At 45.1% G+C, this 24,738-nt stretch overlaps 1 protein-coding gene across 1 annotated transcript in view; it reads right to left on the reverse strand.

Moving 5' to 3' along the window:
* The window catches only part of ITM2C (integral membrane protein 2C), a 50,827-nt gene extending 27,823 nt beyond the window's left edge, over positions 1-23,004 (reverse strand). Inside the window, exon 1 of the mRNA XM_054039627.1 lies at positions 22,619-23,004. Coding sequence (XP_053895602.1) covers positions 22,619-22,720 — 102 coding nt within the window. The 5' untranslated portion in view covers positions 22,721-23,004. The remainder of the gene's footprint in view (positions 1-22,618) is intronic.
* Between the last annotated feature and the right edge of the window lie 1,734 nt (positions 23,005-24,738).

Raw genomic sequence — 24,738 nt, forward strand, 5'->3', positions numbered from 1 at the left:
TGCAGCATGTGCCTGGCCCAACAAATAAATATCTAGCTACAATGATTTTTAAAATAATAAGCTCTTTGGGGCAGAGACTGTCCTTTTGTTCTGTGTTTGTACAGCACCTAGCACAACGGGATCCTGCTCCATGACTGGCCTGCTAGGCACTACCACAATGCCAATAAATAGTCATAACAATACTAATACACACATGCCACACTCTCAGCGTGCACTAATCTGTGTGCTTGAAATAGAAACTGAAAATGGGGATGAAGCTCCCCAGCAACACAGGAATAGCTGGCAAGTTGCAGGAAGGGAAATAATATCCATTTCCTTACAAGTGCATCAAGCAGTCATACATGCTTCCCCGCTGAGCCCCAAGAGAGGGCATGCAGCAAATCTGTACTACCCCTTCTCGTTAGGCATGCTTCCAAGTGAGTGGCTGTTTGCATCACAGAGCTCGGAGGGCTTGCACATTTCCTGTACATTTGCACCACACATAAGGCTGCGGAAGGAAAGGACATCTGGCAATACAGAAAGAATAGGGAAAGATGCATAAAGGGAAAGGAGAAACAGAATACAATGGATTTGTACAAAAGGCACAGGACAGAGTCAGGAGCCTTAGATTCTATTACTGGCTCTGCCAGTGAGTTTACGAGTGACCCTGTGCATGTCCTTAACCTTTCTGTGCCTCAGTTTCCCCCATTTGATAACACCTATATCTCAGGAGGGTGGAGAAGTTTAATGAAAGAGGAGATTTTCAAAAGCACAAAGGGCAGTTAGGAACCCAACTCCTACTGACTTTCCATGGGAATTGTACACTTAGGTGTCCTTTGTGCCTTTGAACATCTCCCCCTAAATGTGTGTAGCATGCTTTGGAATCTTTGGCCTAGAAAACTAGAGTATTATTAACAAAGCACAGTAATGGCAACCATTTAGCCTGGTCTTTAGCTTTGCTTATGAATACTGCATCAGGATTATGAAAAAAAGATATCAGGTTTGATCTCTCCTTCCTAATGACCGTGTGATGGGGATGATAAATGAAAGTGAAGGAACGGAAGTTGTGTCATGTCACACTTTACACCTCTCATAAATCATACCCCACCTGAGTCCTCTAGCTGAGATGGATTTAACTCCTGCCCTTTTCTTGTACCTGTCTCTTTGGCTTTTAAAATAGTTCTGTCTGCCTTATTTTGTCAGCTGCTGCCAAGAGATCAAAACATGAGACTGTAACAACGTCCCCAGAAAAGTGTTAAGGGCATTCAGACCTTCAAAGCTTATTGCTTTTTAGTACAGCACTCTATTTCCACCAGAATGGCATTTAATTACATAGACGAATTATTATTTATCACTTTCTCCTGAAATCTTCTGCGTGGGATTCAAGACATTCATTCCCCTTTCATTTTGGTGTGATCTGCAATTACTTTAAAATAAACACATATTCCTGTTGATAATGCAATACTAAAATTAGCTAAGGTCAAACACGCTTGTATGTAGTCAGCTGTTTAATGGACTTGTCTATATCTATACCAACTCTTTTCTTTGCTTTTATACATTTGTGTGCTCTTCAGATTTGGAATCCTTTGTCCTAGATTTATCAGGGTTTAATGGGTAAGAGAGACTGCCTGACAAATGTACTAAATATGCATCCCAAAAGTGGGGCAGATTTGGGGGATTAAAAATAATAGAAGTTATTTTGACATTCTAAACTGAATTGAAGGTAAGGAGTAGCAACTTAGGAGAAGCAGCTTGAAGTGGGATGCAGCTTTAAGAGGAAACTCTACAGTCAATAGATAATCTGAACGGCAGAACAGCATCTTCAGAGAGCTGTTTGTTGTTTTAAAAGAACTGTCTGTATTCTGGAAGTATAAGGTATGGTAACAGAACTATAAACACCACAAGCAGACTGCAAACCTTGAGAGCACACAGCAAAATAAAATTCTGCAAACAAATACAGATTTACACAATAGTGCAATTTTCTAATTCTGGCAACCAAAGGTCAGTGTCAATTATGGGAAGAGATAAAAGGGTCAAGCTTCCTGTATCCAAGATTTGCAATCATCATTATGTGTCCAATTTCTCCAACATTAGCAACCACTTAATGGAATTTTAAAAGGTCTGTATGAAAAGCACCTTTGACGACTTTGGGAAGAAATAAAATATACTTAATTTCTTGTGAGTCTTCTAGCCACGGTGTGGTGCATATAGTAGTGATGGTCAGACCTCAAAAAAGGTTCAGAAAAGCTCTAGCATACTTACAAAAATCTTTTAGATCATCTTCCTAAGGAAAAAAAATGCCCCAATCTCCACGTCAAAATGCACCCCGCACCTTCCTTCTAACACCAAAGCATAGTTCCCTTCCACCAATCCTCCAGTCCATTGCCTTCATACCATGAGACTCTGGCAATGTAACTGTGCATTCAGTATCAGTGCTTTCCATATTTAGAGGCATTACAGAGTTCAGGGAAGTACCAAGGAGTCATCTGCACCATAGGAGCTCAAACCAAGTACCTCTGGGGGGAAGGTAACAGCTAACAGTGGAATAGTCATCCAAGCAGGGCTTTAGAGCTGTGCCCCGGCTCCACTCCAGCTCCAGGCAAACACCTGCAGCTCCACTGCGCTGAAGCTGCTCCGCCCTCCAGCTCCAGGCTCCGCTCCAAAGCCCTGCATCCAAGGTTCGGTGTCAGAGAGGGGCAGCAGATTACATACAGGGATCTTAAGGAAGAAAATCTAGTGGGATGCAGATAAGGAATGAGCTGATGAATTAATGGGGGAGGAGAGGTAAATATTTTTTAAAGGCAAATTTAAGAAGGCTAAGATCTATAGTAGCTGAAATTTCTTCTGAACCACTTCAACAATTTTCCACAGTAAAAAGGTTTCCTGGTATATTGGGATAAGTGCTCCTGCTTTTTATCATCAGAATTGGTTGTAAGCAGGTAGGAGAGGCCAGTGAAATAAACAGAAATGGGAAGTGACATATAAGCAGGAGACAGTGTCTTGAATATGGCCAGGGGTGCGAATCAGAGGTGCCATACTGCAGCAATATTATGAAGGGTCCACAAACATCATTTCCTGTAGCAAAACAAAGAATCCGGACATCTTATGGACTGTGAAGCACTTTTAATGCTCTGATTTAGAAACGAAAAAATATTGCATCATGGTTTCCAAGGCAATCAGTTCTTCCTGTGCAAAGCATTTATACAGGGTGTTTGTACAGGGCCCCAAAAGCAGCATTTCCACTGAGAACACAAACAGTAGCTTTTTGACTCAGAGGTGTAGGAGACAAAAATTATATGCTATAATTAACAGACTATCACATTTAAAGGCAAAAAGGTCACAATTAATCTAATCACATCTTTAAACAATAAAACCCCATATGACTAGAAACAAAATTTAACTGCCTGTTTCTAGCCTTTTTGCAGCAATGTGAATTAGAATATCAACATTAACTGCTAATGAATTAAAACACAGCTTTGCTGCTAGAGGACAAAAATAGAAGGATGTTAAATATGCAGCTTAATGTGTGTGAGCATTCAGAGTTCTGTGATCATGTTTTCATTCTCTCCAATCAGTAAAAAGGGGTATTCAACCCTCTTTCCCCCAACCTGTCCTTCCTTCAAAGATTCGGGGAACCAAGAGACTGTTCCATTTTCCCCCTTAGTGAAGGGTAGATGATATTTGTTTAATTTATATAAATATATATCTTTGGCAGATGCATAATAGCTTTCAACTGAAGTTCTTCCAGCTTCCTTCATAGTTTCCCAGGAGGAAAAGCATGTAAGGCATTAGCAGCACTAACAAAGCCTATTCTGGTAAGACTCTTAGCTAGATTTCCAAGCCCAAGTAAAATAGAAGTGAAGACAGAAGAGAATAAAGGGTTGTGGTGAAGACCTAGGCACAAATTTTCAAACCTAAGTGCTTACAATAAGGCTCCTAAGGCCATATTAAAGCATTCAAATAAAAGTGGCCTGATTTTCATAAATCAACAGGAACTGCAGGCACACAACAACTCTGAAAAATCAGGCCAGGTTTTTTTTTTTTTTTTTTTTTTAAGATCCTTAGGTATGGATTTATGAGCATGACTTTGCGCACCCAGGTTTGAGAAATTTGTCCTTTACAAAATGTGAAAAAAACCCTTATCTAGTACATGCAAACAAGGAATCAAAACTATTCAATGCCACAAAAGCAAAAATAAATACAGATCAGGCAGCTATTTGCAGAGACCTTCCACTGAGACAGCCTGCTAATCTCCTTGCAAATACAAATGCCACAATGGATCATGTAAAACTCAGACAGAGGGCTTGTCCACATTTAAAATACTACAGCAGCACAGCTGCAGTAGTGCTTCAGTGTAGACACTATCTAGGTCACTGGATTTTTCACACTCCTGAGCGACGTAGCTAGGGCAACCTAATTTTCCAGCATTGACAAACCCAGAGAATACCAGCCTTTTTTTGTCTGACTGTACAAGTAATGCCAAAACAAAAGCCACGTAGGTTATTGACTTATTATGATGGGCTAATGAATTTTACAAAAGAAGAAAAGGCTCTGCAGTCTTGTTTTGGAACAGACAACATTCCAAAAAAACCTCCCACCATCAAAAGGTTTTGCATTTCCTCTGAAGTTATTCATCTCTACTAGTGTTTTTGAATCCTGGGGGAATTTTTTATTTTGTACATTAGCAATAGGGCATTTCATTGTTTTGTTGTATCAATGAAGTTAGTAATGCTTTCCCCTTAGACTCCAAGTCCCATTAGTTCACGCTTCAGGTCCAAATAAATGTACAATTTAAGAACAATACCAACTTTTTGAGCTTCTGTAAAGATATAGGCTGAGATTTGCAAAAATGATTAATGATTTTAGATGCCTCTGTTTTTCAACATTCAACCTGACACACACTAAAAAGGGGCCCAGCTGGGGCCACTCCTACCCCCAACACTGCAATGGAGACCCTCCCCCAAGTACAATGTGGGGGCAGTAGATCTCGGGGCATCTCCCCTCCTCCCCACCATGTGGGTTTAGAAGAAAGCTGCAAAGCAGAGCCAGCCAGAGGCTCCAGCTGCTAAAGGAAGAAGTGGCCAAAGCAGAGGCCTCTGGTCCTTTGGGGTTAGTGCTGCCAGGCATCCAGTTTTCAACTGGAATGCCCGGTCGAAAAGGGACTCTGGCGGCTCCAGTCAGCACCACTAATCGGGCAGTTAAAAGTCCAGTCAGCAGCATAGGAGGGCTAAGGCAGGCTCCCTGCCTGCCCTGGTTCCGCACGGCTCCCAGAAGTGGCCGGCACGTCCAACTCCTAGGCGCAGGGGAGGCACCACATGCTGGCCCCACAGCTCCCATTGGCTGGGAACCATGGCCAATGGGAGCTGCAGAGGCGGTGCCTGCGGGTGTGGGCAGTGCGCAGAGCCCTCTGGCCCCTGCACCTAGGAGTTAGACATGCCGGCAACTTCCAGGAGCTGCAGGGAGTCAGGGCATCCAGGGAGCCTGCCTTAGCCCCACTGCTTGGCCAACCGAGAGCCGCCTGAGATAAGTGCCACCAGGCTGGAGCCCGCACCCCAAACCGCCTCCCACACCCCAACCCCCTGTCCCAGCCCTGAGCCTCCTCCTGTACCCCAAGCTCCTCATACTCAGCCCCACCCCCAAGCCCACACCCCAGCCCTGAGCCCCCTCTCTCACATGCAAACTCCCTCCCAGAGCCTGCACTCCACACCCCCTCCCACACCCCAACTCCCTGCTCCAGCCTGGAGACCCCTCTCGCACCCTGAACCCCTCATTTCTGGCCCCACCCCGGAGCCCACATCTATAGCTGGAGCCCTCGCCACCTCCCAACCCCATGCCCCTGCCGGCGACGGGCTCTGGGGAGGAAGATGTGTGAGTGTTTGTGTGTGTCTCTGTATTGTTACAGCCATATTTGCTGACAGGTATTTTGAAATCTATTACCAAAATATTTGAAACTGGCGTGATTATTATTATTTTGACAAATAAAATTTGCAGAATGTTAAAATATTGTGTGCAGAATTTTACTTTTTTGGGCAAATAATTTTAAATGTTTTGGCACAAAATTCCCCCAAGAGTATGACTCAGGTTAGCAAGGAGCCAGGACCCTGACCCTAGGATCCTGTTAGGAGGGTAGGTCAGAGCCCAAGTCCCAGTCCAAACCCTCTCAGTTTGCAGTGTGGACACAGGTCAAGGCACAGACCCGAATCATGTGGTCTGCGTAGTGCAGTGTGGATGCATTAGCACGGTTGAGACACCTGGGTCCAGCAACTGTAAGCCCAGGTTTATAACACAGAATGGATGATCAGGCACAGGCCTTGAAACACCGAGTCCACAAGCAGGTTTACAATGCAGCATAAACAGGGCCATGGAGAATGTACTACAGTTTTGACTGGATTTCTGTGCCCTGTGCTGACTGGCTGTTTGCTCCAACCATCCCTCTCCCCCCACTCATAGTCTCTTCACCTCAGTGTTACTCCTCTTCCCTGTGCCCCTCCACCCCCATCCTTCAATGACCCATCTCCCTTCTCTTAACTGATCCCCTCCTAACTAAATCCATCCAAAAAAAACCCCACAAAATTATGGAGCATGACAATTGCTGCCGTCACACTGTTCACTCTGCTTGTGTGTTTCTCCGCCCCGCCCCAGTCTGTCTTGTCTACTTAGACTGTAAACTCTTCGGGGCAGCGCCCATCCTTCTGTTCTGCAATTTGTCCAGTGACAGCAAATGGGGCCCTGGTCCATGACTAGGGCTCCTAGGAGATAGGGTCATACAAATAATAAATGGAACCAGATTTTCAGATTCTAGTGTGCTCAGTGCTTTGTGAAATTCAGAACCCTTTAAGATGTCTTCAGTTGGACACGAAAAACCATTACTCACTTCCAGAAATCTTGGCCATGACCCTGTTATAGGGCCATGCCACTTGGATCACGTTCCTGCGGCAAGCCGCAGTACGACCAGCATGCCTGCCTCAGGTTCCCTTTTCAGAGTCCCCTGAAACAGTCCAGTCTCTTAGTGCCCCTAGCTCTGGTTGGGTTAATTTATTACCAAAGAAAGCCCCCTTCGCCACCCCCGTGCACACAACTCCTCCCAACTCCATTGTTCCAACACATTAAATCTAGCCCCAGTGTCCCCCCACCATGCCTTGGCATTTCCCACCTTACCCAGCTCTCCAGTGCAACCCCAGCGTCCACCACCAGGCACACCCCAGTTCTCCAGCACAGTCCTTGTACCAGAACATGCACTCCAGCTCTTCTGACTGGAGTGAAACCCCACTCTTCCCTGCAAGAATCCCTACAGTCTCTCTGCTGGGAGTATCCTTGCCAGGGAAGCATCCTTCACTCCCCCTGACCCTCTCATGGTTCCTCTGGGTCCAGCTCTCTGGCTCTGAAGATGTCAGTGGGTAAGCTCCTCCACTGCGACTCTTCTGCCCTCTCCAGCCCCTAGCTTGAGCTCAGAGCCAGCAGGCAAATCCCTCTGCTGCTGCTCCTGCCTTCAGGCTCCCTGGCTTAAGGACGCCAGCCAGCAAACCCCTCTCACTGCTTTCCTGACTTCAGCCTTCTCTCAAGTCCCAAACATAGAGTCTCCTATCCAATTCCTCCCTCCCAGGGAGAGCCTGCAGAGAGCTTTCTGCAGGCCCTCCCTGGGGAGCTCTCTGCTCCAATCTCCTGACTGAACCCTGGTCTACACTACACAGTTAGGTCAGGATAAGGCAGCTTACGTCGACCTAACTATGTCAGTGTACACACTACAGCCTTGTCCCGCAGATGTAAGTGCCCTACTACACTGACATAACTCCACCTCCACGAGAGGCATAGGGTTTATATCACTGTACTTAGGATGACGCAGTGTCTGTGTAGATACTGCATTACTTACACGGGCTGTTAGCTGTCATTCTTGTCAATGTCATGGCTCCAAGCCAGGCAGTTGAAGCCCAACTGCCCCCAGCTTCCCACTCCCAGCTGGGATGCTGCCCAGAGGCCCCCCATTCAGGGAGCTGAGAAGCCCAGGCGGCTGCCACCACCCCCCCCCCCCCACTGGCTGAGAGTGGGAAGCCTGGGGGGCAGTTGAACTCCTGGCAGGAATCTGCATGGAGCAGAGAGCCCTGGCTCTCAGACCCCTACACTGCCACTTTTCATTCAGTGGAAATGCTCCTGGTGAGGATGCGGACGCACCCCATCGACAGAAGGAGGCTAGTGTGGACATCAGCCACACTATGTTAGGTCGACTTAGGGCTGCAGTGTAGACATGCCCTGACTCTCACCAGGACTCTCCAACTCACTGGGACTCTCCCTGACCTTTTACAGCCCCCAGGTGCTGCCCTGCCCTCTTAATTGGCCGAACTGGGAGCATTTGTTCTGTCACAGAGGAGTTGGACGTGCTTCAGTTACAAGGGCCAGCCACCCTGTGAAAGACCCTTTTTGTAATTCTCTGCGTAAGTTACACTGACTGCAACAGGATCTGAAAAATCTTGGCAAAATAAGTCTTGCACTAAAAAGTTTACCGCACACAGGAATTGTTTTCGGTTTTTAAAAACCCAGTGAGACAAACTCAGTCTTCTCAGGTTTGTTATTAAAAGAGTCTTGGGAGTTAGGAGATTAGGTGATAGCTCACTAATGATCTAGACAGCATAGGAAATAAAATCAGGGAGGTTTTTTTCTTTTTTTTAAAGTTAGAACAGTATTTGCCAAAACTGATGACTCTGTGAGCTAGAATGTATGGCATTAGAAAAAAAATACCAGTCTCTCAAAGGAAAATAAATCTTCCCTCTAACCTCATGCATGTGCAAACAAACAGCAAGCACAAAAACAGATCACTTGCAAAAATGAATCTTCCTTAGAAAGGACTCAGTTAGATTTTTTTTTCTGATCTATAATTAGTATTTTCTTGAATAGAAAAACTGCCCTCACTTGAGCAGCAATATATTATTATAATCAAAACAACTGACTCCTGAAGAAGTCATTGACATATGGATAGATAAAAATATACAGTATATACCTATCTTTCTATGACAGAGGAAAAAGAAACTTTTAAACAAATGGGGGGGGGGGGAGCAGCAATAGCAGTGTTGCTATTATATGGCTCCCAGACCTCATGGAGAGGTGGTGATCCAATTAACACCTTTATGGGATTGAAAACAAAAGGCTTAATTTGACTTTGGGTTGATCACAGTGTGAGATTCACTATTCTACATGTCCCTTTTGAGAGATGGCTTCCTCTTCAGTGGGCATGGACAATCACAACAGCCGTGTTCTACTAGAACCAAAATAACATTGGTCACTAGTGGATGGCTCAGGAATGCAAGAGACAGAAATGTCATGGGAGCTGATCCCAGCCAAAGGAGGGAATTCATGTCCAGATGAGATAACTGAATAACCATTAACCTCACTGTGTTCAGAAAATATACAAAGCTCATCTCTTCCACTTAGCTTTCCTGCAACAGTTTCTTCTCAAACATGTAGACAGACACACACCCCACTCACACAAACCACTACAAAAAATCCAACTACTAAACTTGTCAAGCTATTTTTCCTACAGGTAGGGAAAGGAGAGAGTGCTGTTATTTCTAAATACTTGGGAAGCATTCAAATACCACAATGACAGGAGCCATATAAGTACTGAGATAGAAATGCTTATTAGAGATTTCTATCTCAGCTACTTACTCCAGCTGTAATAATGCACGGTCATGAATGTAATGCTCAGAGAAACATAATGACAGAGAGAGGTTTCAACAAGATATAACATGATAGATGTATTTTGATTATAGTTTATAACATAGGCTTAGAGAACCACAGGACTTTTATACCAGCAGAGACTACTCTCTGATAGAGTACTTAGAAATCTTTGTAGGGTGGAAAATACCAAAGAAACCCACCACAGCAGCATTCAAGTTCAAAAAGAGGAGCCTAGTTAAATGGAAATTAAAAGGAAGAGTCACAAGAGCGAAATGCCTGCCAGCTGCATGGAAACTTTTTAAAAACATCACAATAGACAAACTATATGTATACCCAAAACAAAATAATAACAGTAAGAGTACCCAAAAACCACCACTATGGCTAAGCAACAGAGTAAAACAGGCAGAGACAAAAAAGCATCTTTTAAACTTTGGAAGGCAAATCAAACTGAGGAAACTAGAAGAGAGCATAAACTCTGGCAAGTCAAGTGTAAAAGTATAATTAGGCAGTCCAGCAAATTTGAAGAGCAACTAGCAAAAGACTCAAAACTAACAGCAATTTTTTTTTTTTAAAGTACATCAGAAGCAGGAAGCCTGCCAAACAACCAGTGAGGCCATTGGATGACTGAGATACTAAAGGAGCACTCAAGGAAGACAGGGCCATTGCAGAGAAGCTAAATAAATTTTTTGCCTCGGTCTTCTCTGCACAGTACGTGAGGGAGATTCCCACACCTGTGTGATTCTTTTTAGATGACAAATCTGAGGAATTGTCATAGATTGAGATGTCAATAGAGGTGGTTTTGGAACAAACTGATAAATTAAACAGTAATAAGTCACTGTGTGGGTCACACTCACCTCTCGCGGGCGCCCCCTGGCCGAGTGCATGTGCCTGCACACTCTCTGTTTGTGGTGGTTCTTCAGTGACTCAGCCCTCCGGCCGAGTCATACACAGTCTGCCTGACAGCTAAAAGCAACAAGTCCAACAGGGGCCTCTCTCAGTGCCCTCTGTGATGTCTCTCTCAGTTTGTCCCTGCTCCAGAATAAAGCAGTGCCCCAGAGCTCCTTCCCTGGAAGCAGTGTCTTCACCCTCTCAGGGCCTTTCTGGCTCCAGCTCTTCAGCTGGGCCACTACAGTTCCCCTTCTGGGCTGTCTCAAAGTCTAGGCCAGTTTCCTAGTGGTTGGTGATGGTGGGGGAGGGGACCCAGTCCCACCTTCTACTCCAGGTCCCAGCCCAGGAACCCTATAGATAGCAGCTGTCCGCAATGGCCCTTTAAATAAATTGTGTTACTGCTATAATTCCCTGGGCCACTGCCCCACGGTTCCCGAACATTCTTCACCCTTACCTCAGGGCCTTGTCCATGTGGAGTCCCAGCAGCCAGCCTGGAGCACCATCCACTCTCCTCCAGCTCTAGCAAGGAACTGAACTCACTCTGGCCCTGCAGCTTTTCTTATACTAACCTGCTGGGCCCTGATTGGCTGCTTCACACACAGCTGCTTTAGGCATCTTGGAGGACCTCTCTACTGCCCTTTTCTGGGGCGGGGTGTGGCAAGACCTCAGGGCTAGTCCACCCGGTCACAGTCACCAAGACTAGATGGTATTCATGCAAGAGTTCTGAAGGAACTCACATATGAAATTGCAGAACCACTAACTGTGGTATCACTATAGCTAAAATCAGCCTCTGTATGAGATGGGTGGAGGATAACTAATGCTACACCAATTTTTTTTAAAAGGCTCCAGAGGCGACCCTGGCAATTACAGCCTGGTAAACCTCACTTCAGTACCAGACAAACCGGCTGAAACTATAATAAAGAACAGAATTATCAGGCACATAGATGAGCATGATCTGTTGTGGAACACTTTCAACATGACTTTTGTAAAGGAAAATCATGCCTCTCCAATCTATTAGAATTCTCTGAGGGGGTCAAACAAATATGGACAAGGGTGATCCAGTGGATATAGTGTACTGTCAGAAAGCCTTTGACAAGGTCCCTCACCAAAGGCTCTTAAGCAAAATAAGCAGTCAAGAGATAAAAAAGAAGGTCCTTTAATGGACTGGTTAAAAGATAGGGGGAAAGGGTAGCATTAAACATTTTTTACATTGGAGAGAAGTAAACATCAGTGTCCCCCAAGGATCTATACTGGTACCTGTGCTGTTCAACATATTCATAAATGATCTGGAAAAGGGAGTAAACAGTGAGGAGCAAAGTTGGCAGATGATACCAAATTACTCAAGACAGTTAAGTCTAAAGCAGACGGTGAAGAGTTACAAAGGGATCTCACAACATCGAGTGACTGGCAGATGAAAACAAAATAAAATGGCAGATGAAATTCAATGTTGATAAATGCAAAGTAATACACATTGGAAAACATAATCCGGAGTCTGAATTAGCTATTACCACTCAAGAAAGACCTTGGGAGTCACTGTGGATAATTCTTTGCAAACATCCACTCAATGTGCAGCTGCAGTCAAAAATAATTAAGACAATGTTATGAACCATTAGGAAATGGATAGGTAATAAGACAGAAAATATCATAATGCCACTATATAAATCTATGATATGCTGTTAGCCAAGATGGTCAGGGACGCAACCAAATGCACTGGGTGTTGCTAAATCTCTGACTGCTAGAAGCTGGAACTGGATGACAGAGAATGGCTCACTTGAAAATTGCCCTGCTCTCTTCATTTCTTCTGAAGCATCTTGCACCAGCCACTGTCGGAAGACAGGATACTGAACTAAATGGACCAATGGTTTGACCCAGTATGAACATTCTTATGTTCTTATGAAATACTGTCTTCAGACAGACTGGCAAAGAGCTTACTGCATCTCAAAAGGAATGTCTTAAACTTTAAAAAGAAAAAAAATCACTCTCAAGTGCCCTGGGAGGCGGCGGGGAGGCAGCTGGATCACTATGTTCCACATAGAGATAAACTTACTGCCTCTTTCTCACATTCGTTCCACTCATGCCTATTAAAATTACTATCCCTTTCTGAGACACTCAACTAGATCCCCATGCTTTGCCACAATGCTTATTGTACTACTAACTTTTCAAGGGGAAAGGTACAGTGAGGAAGGGAGGTTAATGAAAGATCCGTTTTCATGCTAGAAACACACCTATTTACAATTTTGTATTGACTTGGAATCCTGTTCAGTTTTTAAAACGCCTACTAAGATTGAGGGTTCACTTTTAAGAAACCAAAATTCACAGGCTCAGAAAGCCTCTAACACCTCAGCCTACATCTCATTTGCTGAAAGAGATTCCCACGTTTCTAACCCAGGTATTATTTAGCACTTCTGTTAGAAATAGCTATTTTACCAACTTTTTTGTCCTCCAGTTTTAGCAGCAGCCTATATTATCCTTGATTAGAATATCCAGCAACAAGGTCTAAAATCCAATTAAGATCATATCATTCCATAAGAGTGGACCCCGCAGGGTCCTTCCCAAGGGATTGCCTTCCCAATCCCAAACAGTGCCTTCCCAATCCTCCCACCTCTGCCCTTCCCCCCCACCCCAATACACTGGAAAGCTGATAACCAGAGACCATGATTCTTTTAAAATGTCAGATTCTGGTCTCATGACCAATGCAGCAAAATGAAGAGAAAGTTCTTTCAGCCCTGATGGATATGTAAGACTTGGGGATAGAGAAAAAACAAAACCAAACATATCTTCAAAGCAACATCTAATTTAATTTAAGTACAAACAACTTCAGAAGCTTGAACTCTTGACTCTAATGCTTGTAAACAAAATTAGATGAACATATTCAAAATAAACCTACTTAAATGTCACATGCTTGTGTTACTGTCTCTACTATCATATGACGTTTATTTACATCCCCTCTTCTTTGCTCCCCAGGTTGGGACTAAGATGTGCACTCAGTACACTTGCACTGGGTTCGATCTCAGAGGGCCCCCTGACAACTCAGTCTGAGTGGGCAGCATTGCGACCTGGCATACAGGGTCACAGCGCTGCTCAGGTTTGGCCTGGCCACCCCTCTGCCATGATGGTGCGGCAGACAGGCCAAATTTCAGTGAGTGCTATCGTGACCTGGCATATGGGGTCAGAGTGTTGTTAAGATTTGGCTTGGCTGCACCTACATCATGACAGGTGGGTGCCAGGCCAAATTTGAGTGAAGAGGTGGAGGAACTGGGGGAGGGAAATTTCTGTAGTGCACAGGGCCTCCAAATTCTTTAACCCAGCACTGTTGTTCCACAAGCCATCCTGCATGGAAGTCACACACCAGAGCCTGACTCTCACTATATGAGGGCTGGAACCATACTAGCAGAATGACTTTGGCTAAACACTGTGTAACTGCTAGTTTAGACCTGGTGTTGAGTAGCTTTTACAACCAGGAAAAGCACAGTCCATTCCCATGTAGCCATCTAGGTTTTTATCTTGTGCTCATCACCACAGAAAATGTTGTATTAATTTAGATGGAAAATATGAGCTAAAGGTGTTAACATAACCCAGATACTGTTGAACATTAAAACAGTATTAAACAAGGTCTAGCGTTTGGTAGGCAGAGACCTCAGCCTGTGTAATACCATGGAAAACACACCATTAAAATTCCTGTTAACCTTTTATTAAAGATACAGAAAAGAAGGAAAAACAGTTAAAGCATTTGAAATGTAAAGCATTAAGTAAGGCATTTTAACAACATTTCTTGTTCCCTTTCCACTTCAGCTGTAGAGCATTTCAGAAGGAAAACAAACCCTTGTTGGACAGTATCTTAGATGGCATTAAAGATGGTAATAACTAGGTAAGCGAAGAAATCAGTTGAGATGGACTACAGCTGATGTAGCTGCTGCTGTTAAAATCCAATCCCGTTTTATCTCTGGTAGTAATTATGAGTCAGCTAGAGCCAGTAAGGGTGGCAATGTCATCTGGATCCCTCTCTCTGGCCTGGTCTCATGAAGATACCTCTCAAGATCAGGCTGACAAAAAGGCTCAGGGTTGCAGGAGACATGGGGGATGGCATGCATGATGGTGAAGCTTGCTCCAGTAGCTTCTGTCTGTTTTTTCATTCTGGGTTTTTTTCCTTACGTTTTTCTCACAAAAATCTCTTCCTTTTAAGAAACCACAAAGGGAGTGATGGGTGGAACAATCTATCCCCTCATTATTCTGTCCATTAGTTAGGAGGGATAGCTCAGTGGTTTGAGCATTGGCCTGCTAAACCCAGGGTTATGAGCTCCATCCTTGAGGGGGCCATTTAGGGATCTGGGGGAAAAATCTGTCAGGGATGGTACTTGGTCCTGCTGTGAAGGCAGGGGACTGTACTGGATGACCTTTCAAGGTCCCTTCCAGTCCTACACTTCTATGATTCTAATTCTGACATACCAGTTTTGGCTCATTAATTTACAGCTCCACATCTCTTGTTTTTAACAAGCATAATTTCAACAATCCTTGAATCATATCAACTTGGCCTTTTTGTTTTGACTAATACCGTTATTTTATCTCCCTTTTGTACCTTTTCCTATCAACATTTGTTATTTAGGTTATTGAAACATCTTAAGAATTTTTACATACTTTTTACAGTACAACTTTGTTCAGGTAAACTCAATGACAAATAGTTGCAATTTGTCATTGGTAAGTTCAGGGGCAGAGCCACATCCAACTCTCCCTGTCTGGAGCATGAGGGAAAAACAGAAAGGAGAAGAAATCAGAGTTGATGTGGTGGCTTGATGTTCAGTCTCCGCAACAGGAGACAATGCTCACCTCACACTGTGGCACAGAGGACCTAACCTTCCGCATTTCAAAGTGCCTTTTGCTTTTTATTGGGAAATTTGATTATGGCAGTCACTGAAGTGGGGGAGGGTCATTATTGTGGGAGCAAAGAAATACAGTGCACCCAGGAAGAAAATCCCCAAGGCCCCATAATTGCCAGAAAAGGAATTTAGGCCTTTTTACACTGTTAACTCCTTTAGAGCCAGGTAACTCATGCTCACAGTAAGTACTCCCTGTTACTCCAACAGCCAGACCTATTCTTCTTGTGCTGGTTGTAATCATCATCAGAGCTGTTACAGTGGATGCTAGGTTTCAAAGTAGCAGCCGTGTTAGTCTGTATCCGCATCCGAAGAAGTGGGCTGTAGTCCACGAAAGCTTATGCTCTAATAAATTTGTTAGTCTCTAAGGTGCCACAAGTACTCCTGTTCTTTTAGTGGATGCTAGCAACTCTGCAGGGAGAAAATCAGGATGCCACAAAAGGAAGGTCCATCTGATATGAGGGAGGCCACACAAAAAGAAGGAAAGGATTTAGGCTCCATCAAGGGGTGCAGGATGATCACAGGGCAGCAGACATGGACGCACAATAAGCACGTCCAGCATCACACAGTGATGAACAGAACTGCCATGACTCAAAGCCCATGGAAGAAAACAGAAAGATTCCCATTGACTTCAATGGACTTTGGACCAGGCTCAAGATGAAAAGCATGAATAGGAATTCAAAATTTTAGGTCCCAATCCTGCTCCGATTAAATCAATGGCAAAATTTCCATTTGATTTCAATAGGAAAGGGATAAGGCTGCTAGTTCTTCCAATGCTGGATAATTCCCTACACCCACACCAAGTTAACACATTGCCCATTTTGTGTCAGGAAGATTTTTTTTTTTTTTTTAAACATTTAAAAATTTCCCCTTCCTTAATTTCATCCCATTACTTCCAGCTGTATCCCCCTCCTACATCCCCAGGTCCCTCGGGCCATGCTAAGTATTTCTGCTCCCTCTCTATGTTTACAAATATTTGAAAAGTGTTGATTAGATCTGAGAGATATTCACCAATTTATCATTAACAATGCTTTTCAATCTTTCATTTTAAATCAATCCCTCAAGCTCCTGATCATTTTATGACTCATTTCTGCATTCCCTTCAATTGGCATCTATCTCCCTAAGAAATTAAAAGCCCACAGCTGAACATATATTCCAAGTGCAGTCTTACCAGAGCCATACTGAGCACTATTGCCGTCCTGCTTGCTGACACCCAACACTACATTTGCTAGAAGTGGCATTTTGCTTCAGACTCAGCAGAGTGGGGAGCTCAGCCACAGTTTCTGACCAAAGGCAACTGAACTGCAACCAGGCAAAAAGAGGGCTGGAAATTAGGAATACCTTCTTCCAACAGGGTTGCCAGGTGTCTGGTTTCCAACCGGAATGCCCAGTCGAAAAGGGATCCTGGTGGCTCCGGTCAGCACCGCTAATCGGGCTGTTAAAAGTCTGGTCGGCGGCACAGCAGGACTACAGCAGGCTCCCTGCATGCTGTGGCTCCATGCGGCTCCTAGAAGCAGCAGTACGTTCCCCCTCTGGTTCCTACATGTACGGGCAGCCAGGGGGCTCCGTGCGCTACCCCCCACCCCAAGTGCCGGCTGCAGCTCCCATTGGCTGCTATTCCCAGCCAATGGGAGCTGCAAGGGCAGCGCCTGCCAATGTGGCAGCACACAGAGCCGCCTGGCCATGCCTCTGCATAGGAGCTGGAGGGGGGACATGCCGCTGCTTCCAGGAGCTGCTTGAGGTAAGCGCCACCCAGAGTCTGCACCCCTCACCCCCCTCCAAACCCCTGCCCCAGCCCTGATCCCTCACCCATAAACCCCTCCGGAGCACCCTCCTGCACCCCCTACCCCTCATCCCCAGCCCCACCTCAGAGCCCACACCCCCAGCCCTCACTCCTGGCGCCCCAACCTCCTGCCCCAGCCCTGATCCCCCTCCCACCCTCTGAACCCCTCGATCCCAGCCTGGAGCACCCTCCTACACCCCAAACCACTCAACCCCAGCCCAACCCCAAAGCCTCAGCCCAGAGTCCCCTTCCATACACCGAGCCCCTCGGCTCCACCCTCCAGCCTGGAGCCCCCTCCCACACCCACAGCTGGAGCCGGAGCCCTCATCCGCTCTGCACCCCAACCCCCTGAGCCAGCCCAGTAAATATGAGCAAGTGAGGGAGGATGGGGAGAGCGAGTGAGAGAGGGATGGAGTGAGCGGGGGAGGGGGGGACAGGGCAAGGGTGTTCGGTTTTGTGTGAGTTGAAAGTTGGCAACCCTATCTTACAAACCCCCTTATCCCACTTTCCCATAAGAGATTTTTAAGAAACCCCTTACTCCAGATCTTGCACCATCCTTGTAGGGTAGTTACCCATTACTACTGGGGTGGAGAGCTGAGGCCATCACAGTTTAGGTCTGTTAATCTTGAGTGCCTTTTTAAAGTCTGTCTAGACAAATCTTTTGACTTCACATGTGTGTCATGATCATACACAAACAAAAGACAATAAGCGGTTTTGTCATCAGTGTATTTGAAAATATCTGCATATATAACTGTACTTTTCCACTTCAAAATCAATCTTGTAGTCTGATTAAAACTTACACTGAAAGCAGTTAAGTATCTTGAAATACATTTTAATAAAAGATAATATAAGTCATTCCGCTGACTACATAACCCCCAAAGTGTTTCCACACTCAGCAAGGCTGTTAAGAGTCTTCCAGGTTGTGTTAATGACAAGTAGATTGTTTTCACTACAAAATCTTCAAATATTGTGATTGCCTCAAAATTATGTGGATTTTCTGATTGAGTTTGAATGCCAATGTCTCTCCAAATGAAACCAATCACCTCAACCGTGCAGCAGGGAAGTACAATGCTGCATCACTTGGGCTTGCTGTCAGACTCCTCATTTACTAACTTTTTATAATTAGGGGTCTCCCAAATTCATAGCCGTGAAAATTGCATCACAAACTATGAAATCTAGTCTCCCTCAGGAAATCTAGTAACCAGCCACCCAGATCTGAAAACAGAGTGGACAGTGGTGGCTATTGGCCCAGTGCCCAGCTCTGAAGGCAGCATCGCTGAAAGCAGCAGTGCAGAAGAAAGGGTAGCAATACCACGGCCCCCCTACTCCTTCCCCTATTGAATGATAAACCCCACTGAGTAAGTAAAAGTTGTTCCGTTATACAACTTACTCACACAAAGAAATATGTCCTCCTTTTGGTCTAGTTAGCATGAGTTACACACACACACACACACACAAGATAATATCAATCAATATCTAATCCTTTAAAGTGTGGTTCTAGTCTGGAAAGTGACAGAAAAATACCACTCTCTCACATGCTCCCTATGTGCATTCATTGTCACGGACTTGGTGCTGCTAACTTTCAATTTGATCACAAATCTTGCAATATTTGGTGTTTTTCTTAAAGCCCCAACTGCTGGACTCCAGAGACTGCTCAAGAGTCCCAGCTTTCATTTTAAAAAAACAGTATATTTCTTTGGGGCTGGAGGAAAAAAATAAAGCTTGAAAACATGACCCAAGTGCATCCTAAAACTCAGAAACCAAAAGGCAAAGAAAAATGACCCAATATTCGTTTTTGTTTTAAAGCTTGTGATTTAAGCCAACCTCATGATTGTTGAATGCTTGGCGTTGGTAACACTGCTGATTGAAGTAAGCTTTTGCTACTTTTAAACTCCTGTTTTCAAAGACCAGAGGAAGGGAAGATGGATCCTATTCTGACTCATGCAACATCAGCAAAATTATTAACTAAGTTCCAGTTGTAGAAATCTTTATTGTAGATGACATGCGAGCCAAAAGAGACCCGCTTGATTTTCCAATTCTAGGTTGAGTTTTCAGGGTTGAAAGTTCGAGGGAGAAGGAGGAAGAGAAAGAGAAATAACTCTTATTTGTGAACTGAGCAAATTGGATCCGAAAACCAGGGAGAGACCATAAATGGTCATACTTTATATTAAGGTTCCATTTATAAATAGCTTATAAAGGGTTAATGATTAATAGATGTTATAAGTCTGTTACACACACACTAGCAATATGTTTTATGTACAGTTATAAGCACATCAGTAGGGGGTCAAGTATCAGGGGGTAGCCGGTGGCATCTGTAACTTTCACTCTATGCATCCGAAGAAGTGAGGTTTTTACCCACGAAAGCTTATGCCCAAATAAATCTGTTAGTCTTTAAGGTGCCACCAGACTCCTTGTTGTATCAGTAGGGGGTGTTAGAGAAGATCATGGTTTTGATCAACCTATTGACCTACTGGACTCTAAAAATTAAACAATTTATTAAACCACCTATTATTAATCCTTTATAAATGGAACCTTCATAGAGAATTCCACAATCCTGTTCTGGCAGACACTTTCCAGAGCCAGAATGCACTTCAGAACACCCAGCTTGGTATCAGCAGCATGGATACATTACAATTTTTCTCAACACAGTGGGATATCAGGATGTAATAAATAATCAGACTTTGCACACACTTTCAGGGAGGGGTATAAAATGTTGCTTAAATGACACCATCTGTTTCACAAGCATTTTAAATCAGATGGTGTTGTCAGTTAGGCTGGCCCTGATCCTGTAAGCTGTTCAGTTCAGGCAGACCCTCCACATGCACACCTGCATGGACCTTCATTAACTTCCACCCCCAAAGAACACCTTGCAGGATGAGCCCGTAACAGTTCATGTGATTAGAGGAGCACTTAAAGATTCCCATCCATATGTGACAATACTGACCTCTTCATTCCAATTGAGGGGTACTATATACACAGCCGCTAGCATGCAATAAGCACGGCCAATTATCGCATTCCTTGGTTGGGACACATCAGCGTCAATTAGATCCCAGGATCCCAAGAACAACCTAGTACTCCCAAGAGGTAATAATACCCCCAAAACACTCTGTACCTGGCAGGATCCCAATCTACACAGGGCTCCCCCCACCCTCAGCTGATGCCTCCCTTTGTGTCCCTCCCACTAGTCGCCTCTGTGCAAGACCTTTCCTTTCTCAACCATCCATCACCGAAAGCAAATCAAAGCCAGCAAAGTAAATTCAAGTTGGGAACATCAACTCCTATCTTGGAAAAAGTGAATAATCTGAACACAATTGTGCCATGCTCTTAGTTACACTTTATCACCACTTCCTCCCCCTTGTTCCTAATCTTGCCAAGACCCCAGAATTTCCTCAAGGCCCCAGATTTTCATTTCTCCCACTCTCTTCTCCACACTAATGAAGAACTTCAATCAAAAGACGTTCTCATTTGATCATCATCCTGGAACAATTAGCCCCAGATCACCTCCACCCAAGTGAATGCCTAGGGCCAAAAGGCGTTATTTGCTGCAATGTTTGTATTTATTCGTCTCATCTTGTATTTTTATTGCCCAAGCAGGACCACTCCCTACAACAGTATGCCCAGCTGCCTCTCAACATGCCCATTTCTCACCCTAGGACAAACCAATGTCCACAATGCCATACAGCTTTGTTCTTTTAGGGTGTCTGTTCATGCAAGAAAATGACAAGCATTAGCTACACTGAGCCCTCCCATTCCCCCGCCCCTGCAAAAAAAAAAAAAAAAAAAAAAGCTTACAGAGAATTCACATCAGGTCTAACTTGGTGTGGGCAGGGAGGTGAAAAATGGGTATAATTAATATTAAAAGCTGCCCAATGCTTCTGTTTTTCTTTTGCTACCATCAAGCGAATACCTGATGTTTCCCCCTCTCACATCCCAGCTTCTCCCTGATTGAGCAGTACAATTATAATCTTGTACCTATGTCATCACAATCTATTGCCATGGAACCGGCTGATGTCACAAATTCAACATTATATGACTTCAGGAACAGGTAGGAAAGAATGGGCCCTTGTTTCAATAGGCAGCTCTTTAACAGCAAACCTAAGTGAAGCCAGCTATGGGGGTGGGGAAGAACACGTGTCAGGTAAACGAGTCCAGATGTCCCAGTAACAAGTCAGTGTGCCAAGATCTGCTGATGTCTTTTTAATTCCAAGTCAATCTACCGTCCAGACAAAGGGGGCTGCAGCTCACAAGAGTCAATGACAGTTTCCTAAATAACAGGGACGAAGACATGCCCAGCCCAGGGACACAGGCTATCTGGAGATGGGTTTTGGGTGGTTGAAGGAGGAAGAGATCTCCCCATACAGACTCAGCTATATAGAAACAAACTAACAGAAAAAGCCCAAATGGTAAACGGGGCTCTGCTTGCCCAAATCTGGCTGTTTTATTTATGTTCCAGGCAGGCTTTGGAGTCTGGGCTATTTAAATCTCCAAGGGAAATGACAGCCATTCCTTCTAGGTAGGAGGGAAAACGTGCAGGCGAAAGATCAACAACAAGAAGAACGCGGCAGGACTGCAGCAAAGGAGTGGGGTGATACTGAGGAAGCCTAAAACTAAGCAAAAGCAGGCACCAGAGCCATCGCGAACATCATTTCTTGGCTCCTCGACACCACCAGGGCACTACTGCCCAGGGGATGGAAGAGAGAAACCGCCTTTGCAAGCAGGATTGCACGTTAAAAACCTCTGTAGCAAAATAAGAGACTTACAAACCAGAGTATGAGGCACTGCACATTTTTTACCCAGCCAGCATGCACTCTCTGTGCCCCAGCTCCCTGCTCTGTCTCTCCAGCTCTGGGGCCTAAAGTGACCCACAGGCCCCCTTGGCCACCCAGACTAGCAAAGCACAATGGGGGGGGGGGGCGAAGAGGCTCAGGGCTCCCCAGATTCACAATACACTGAGGAAGCAAGCACAGATACATTCGATAGCGCCCCCCCCCCAATAAAAACAAACACAGGACTCAGTGGGTTGGGAAGTGGGTAGGGGATGGGATAACATATCTGGACACACACACACCCAGCTCATGGCAGGGGGGAGATAATGGGGGCTGCCTGTCTAGAGCCCCCAGCGCCAGGCTCACCGTGCATGGGGGTGGGGGTCAGTAGTGTGGAGGCGCTGCCCTGTCTGGAGCCCCAGCGCCAGGCTCACCGCGCACGGGGGGGGGGTCAGTAGTGTGGGGGCGCTGCCCTGTCTGGAGCCCCAGCGCCAGGCTCACCGTGCACGGGGGAGCTCCATACCCCAAGGCCGGGCCGCCCGCAAAGCGGCCACCCCGGCTCCCCTGGCACCGCGGCGGCTGGAGGCACACTGCACCCTGCTGCTCCCCCGGCCCGGGACGGAGAACAAGGGGCGCCCGCTGGAGCCCGCGCCCCGACTCACCCCGCACGGAGGCAGAAGAATTTCCGAATTGGCCCCATCGCCCTCTGCCGCCTTCTCCGGCTTGAGCCCGGCCGCCGGCTGCGGGAAGCTGATCTTCACCATGGCTCGGCTCGGCGCTGCGCCCCGGGACAGCCCGCTCGCGCCGCTGCTCACACCCAGCAGCACCAGCGCAGGCGCCGCAAGTCAGGCCCTGCAAGAGTTAATGGCCGCTCCGTGCTCCCCCTCCGGGGACCCGCGCCGGGTTGTGAAACTGGCCTCTCTGGGTGGAAACGGCGCCCCTGGGTTTCTGGCTCCAGGGGATGGGGGAGAAGAGGAGCTCCTTCCTTGCAACACACCTACAGCGTTTCCCAGCGCGCTGGGTTTGCAGGGCGCCTTTTGCGCTGCAGGAGCTGATCGGAAGCACATACATGAAAAAGTTACAGCGTCTGCAACCGCTTGGCCAGGAACGCTTTAGCCTCCTTCCTCCTTTTTCCCTTTTCTTCCCTCCTAGTAATCCCCCTCCTCCCTTTCTGCATAGAAATGACAAAGATTTGGGTCAGTTACATGGATAAAGTATTTCCCCCATCATGGCTAGAGTCATACTTGCCATGAATTAGTCCTAATACAACACACAACAGTGGAAACTGGACTTTGTTTTCTCACTTCAGCATTCCAGTTTTAAAACAAAAATTCTCATGCATTTCTTAAATGTATTTGGAAAGCATTGACCACTAACCCGATCCTGATACCTTTTTGGGGGTTTAGTAATGCTTTGCCCCAAGAGTAGTTTATTAACTCCAATGAAACCACTGATGGAGTAAGGTACTAGTCAATGTAAGAATATAAAATCTAGCCCTAAATGTTAAAATAGTGTAGCATCTGGCTTAAATTGGCAAACCCAACAGCTGAAAGTTAAGGCTGGAATTCATACTTGATCACCTCCATTGTTTAGGGATTGCAGAGACTTTTGCATACCAAACATGCTACATTAATAATAATAAAACTTAGCACTTCTATGACAAAACATCCTAGATTCAAGAGAGACAATGGGGGAGGACACAAACTCTGCCTAACCTTGCTTTTCTCCATGTAAGAGAGAACGCTAGTTTTCATGGTTTTATGCATTTAATTTACTCTCTTGTAAGTTTAAGAAAAATATTTCTATTGGAGGCATTGTGATCTATGGTATAAATATGCATTAGATAATTGAAAGGTATATACAGACCAGATTCTTCAGATACAGGGTGCACCCCTATATGTGATGCCCCTCATCCCTGTTTCACATCCTCTCCTCATACGAATCCCCCCTAAAACAAAAAATCAATCCTGTATTGCTTTCGGCCTACAAGAAGTGAGTTAATTTACCTTTAATAAATAAGTCTAATGGAACAAACATGACGTGCCCATAGCATAAATGAGCAACCACATGATTTTATCAGTGTAAACCTTGTCTTTTCGTATTCCATCCCCTTCATTACACTCACTGCTTGTGTCATGTCTAAAATTAGGCCCTCATCCTGCAATCACTTCACTTGGACCTTAGGTTGCATGCTCTTCAGGACAGGGACCTCTGCCTTTGTGTGCCTAGCATGCCTTCAGGTACTGTATAAATAAATACTAACAATGTGGAGCACATATCATCCTATATTTTGGGAAAAGGGCTGATTTTACAAGATGTTTAGTAATGTACACCACTGAAGAGCATGCTCAAGCTCTCAATGTTACAAGTTAAAAATCCATTCTTATACATATAAAGATGATTAATGCACCAGCCAGCAGTCACATTTTAAACGTCACCTATCTATGAGATTTGTTTTCTAGAACACAACCACTATTGCTTATGTATCACTTGAACCATATGCATACAGGTCTCTGCTGAGGTTTGATAAGATTAGACATCCTCAGAAGGATGATGCAGTGGTTGCCTCAGGAATATGGCAACGTATGGCCCCCATCCTGCAAAGACTTATGCATTGTAAGTAACCAAAGGAGTCAAGCCAGTAAAGTTAAATATGTGCATATGTCTTTGAACGATCACAACCAATCATCTTTTCCTAAGGCATATAAACTAGCGGTGGGGAAGTTTAGGCTTGAAATTAGACGAAGGTTTCTAACCATCAGAGGGGTGAAATTTTGGAATA

Source organism: Malaclemys terrapin, chromosome 9, assembly GCF_027887155.1.
Source record: "Malaclemys terrapin pileata isolate rMalTer1 chromosome 9, rMalTer1.hap1, whole genome shotgun sequence".
Taxonomy (NCBI): domain Eukaryota; kingdom Metazoa; phylum Chordata; order Testudines; family Emydidae; genus Malaclemys; species Malaclemys terrapin.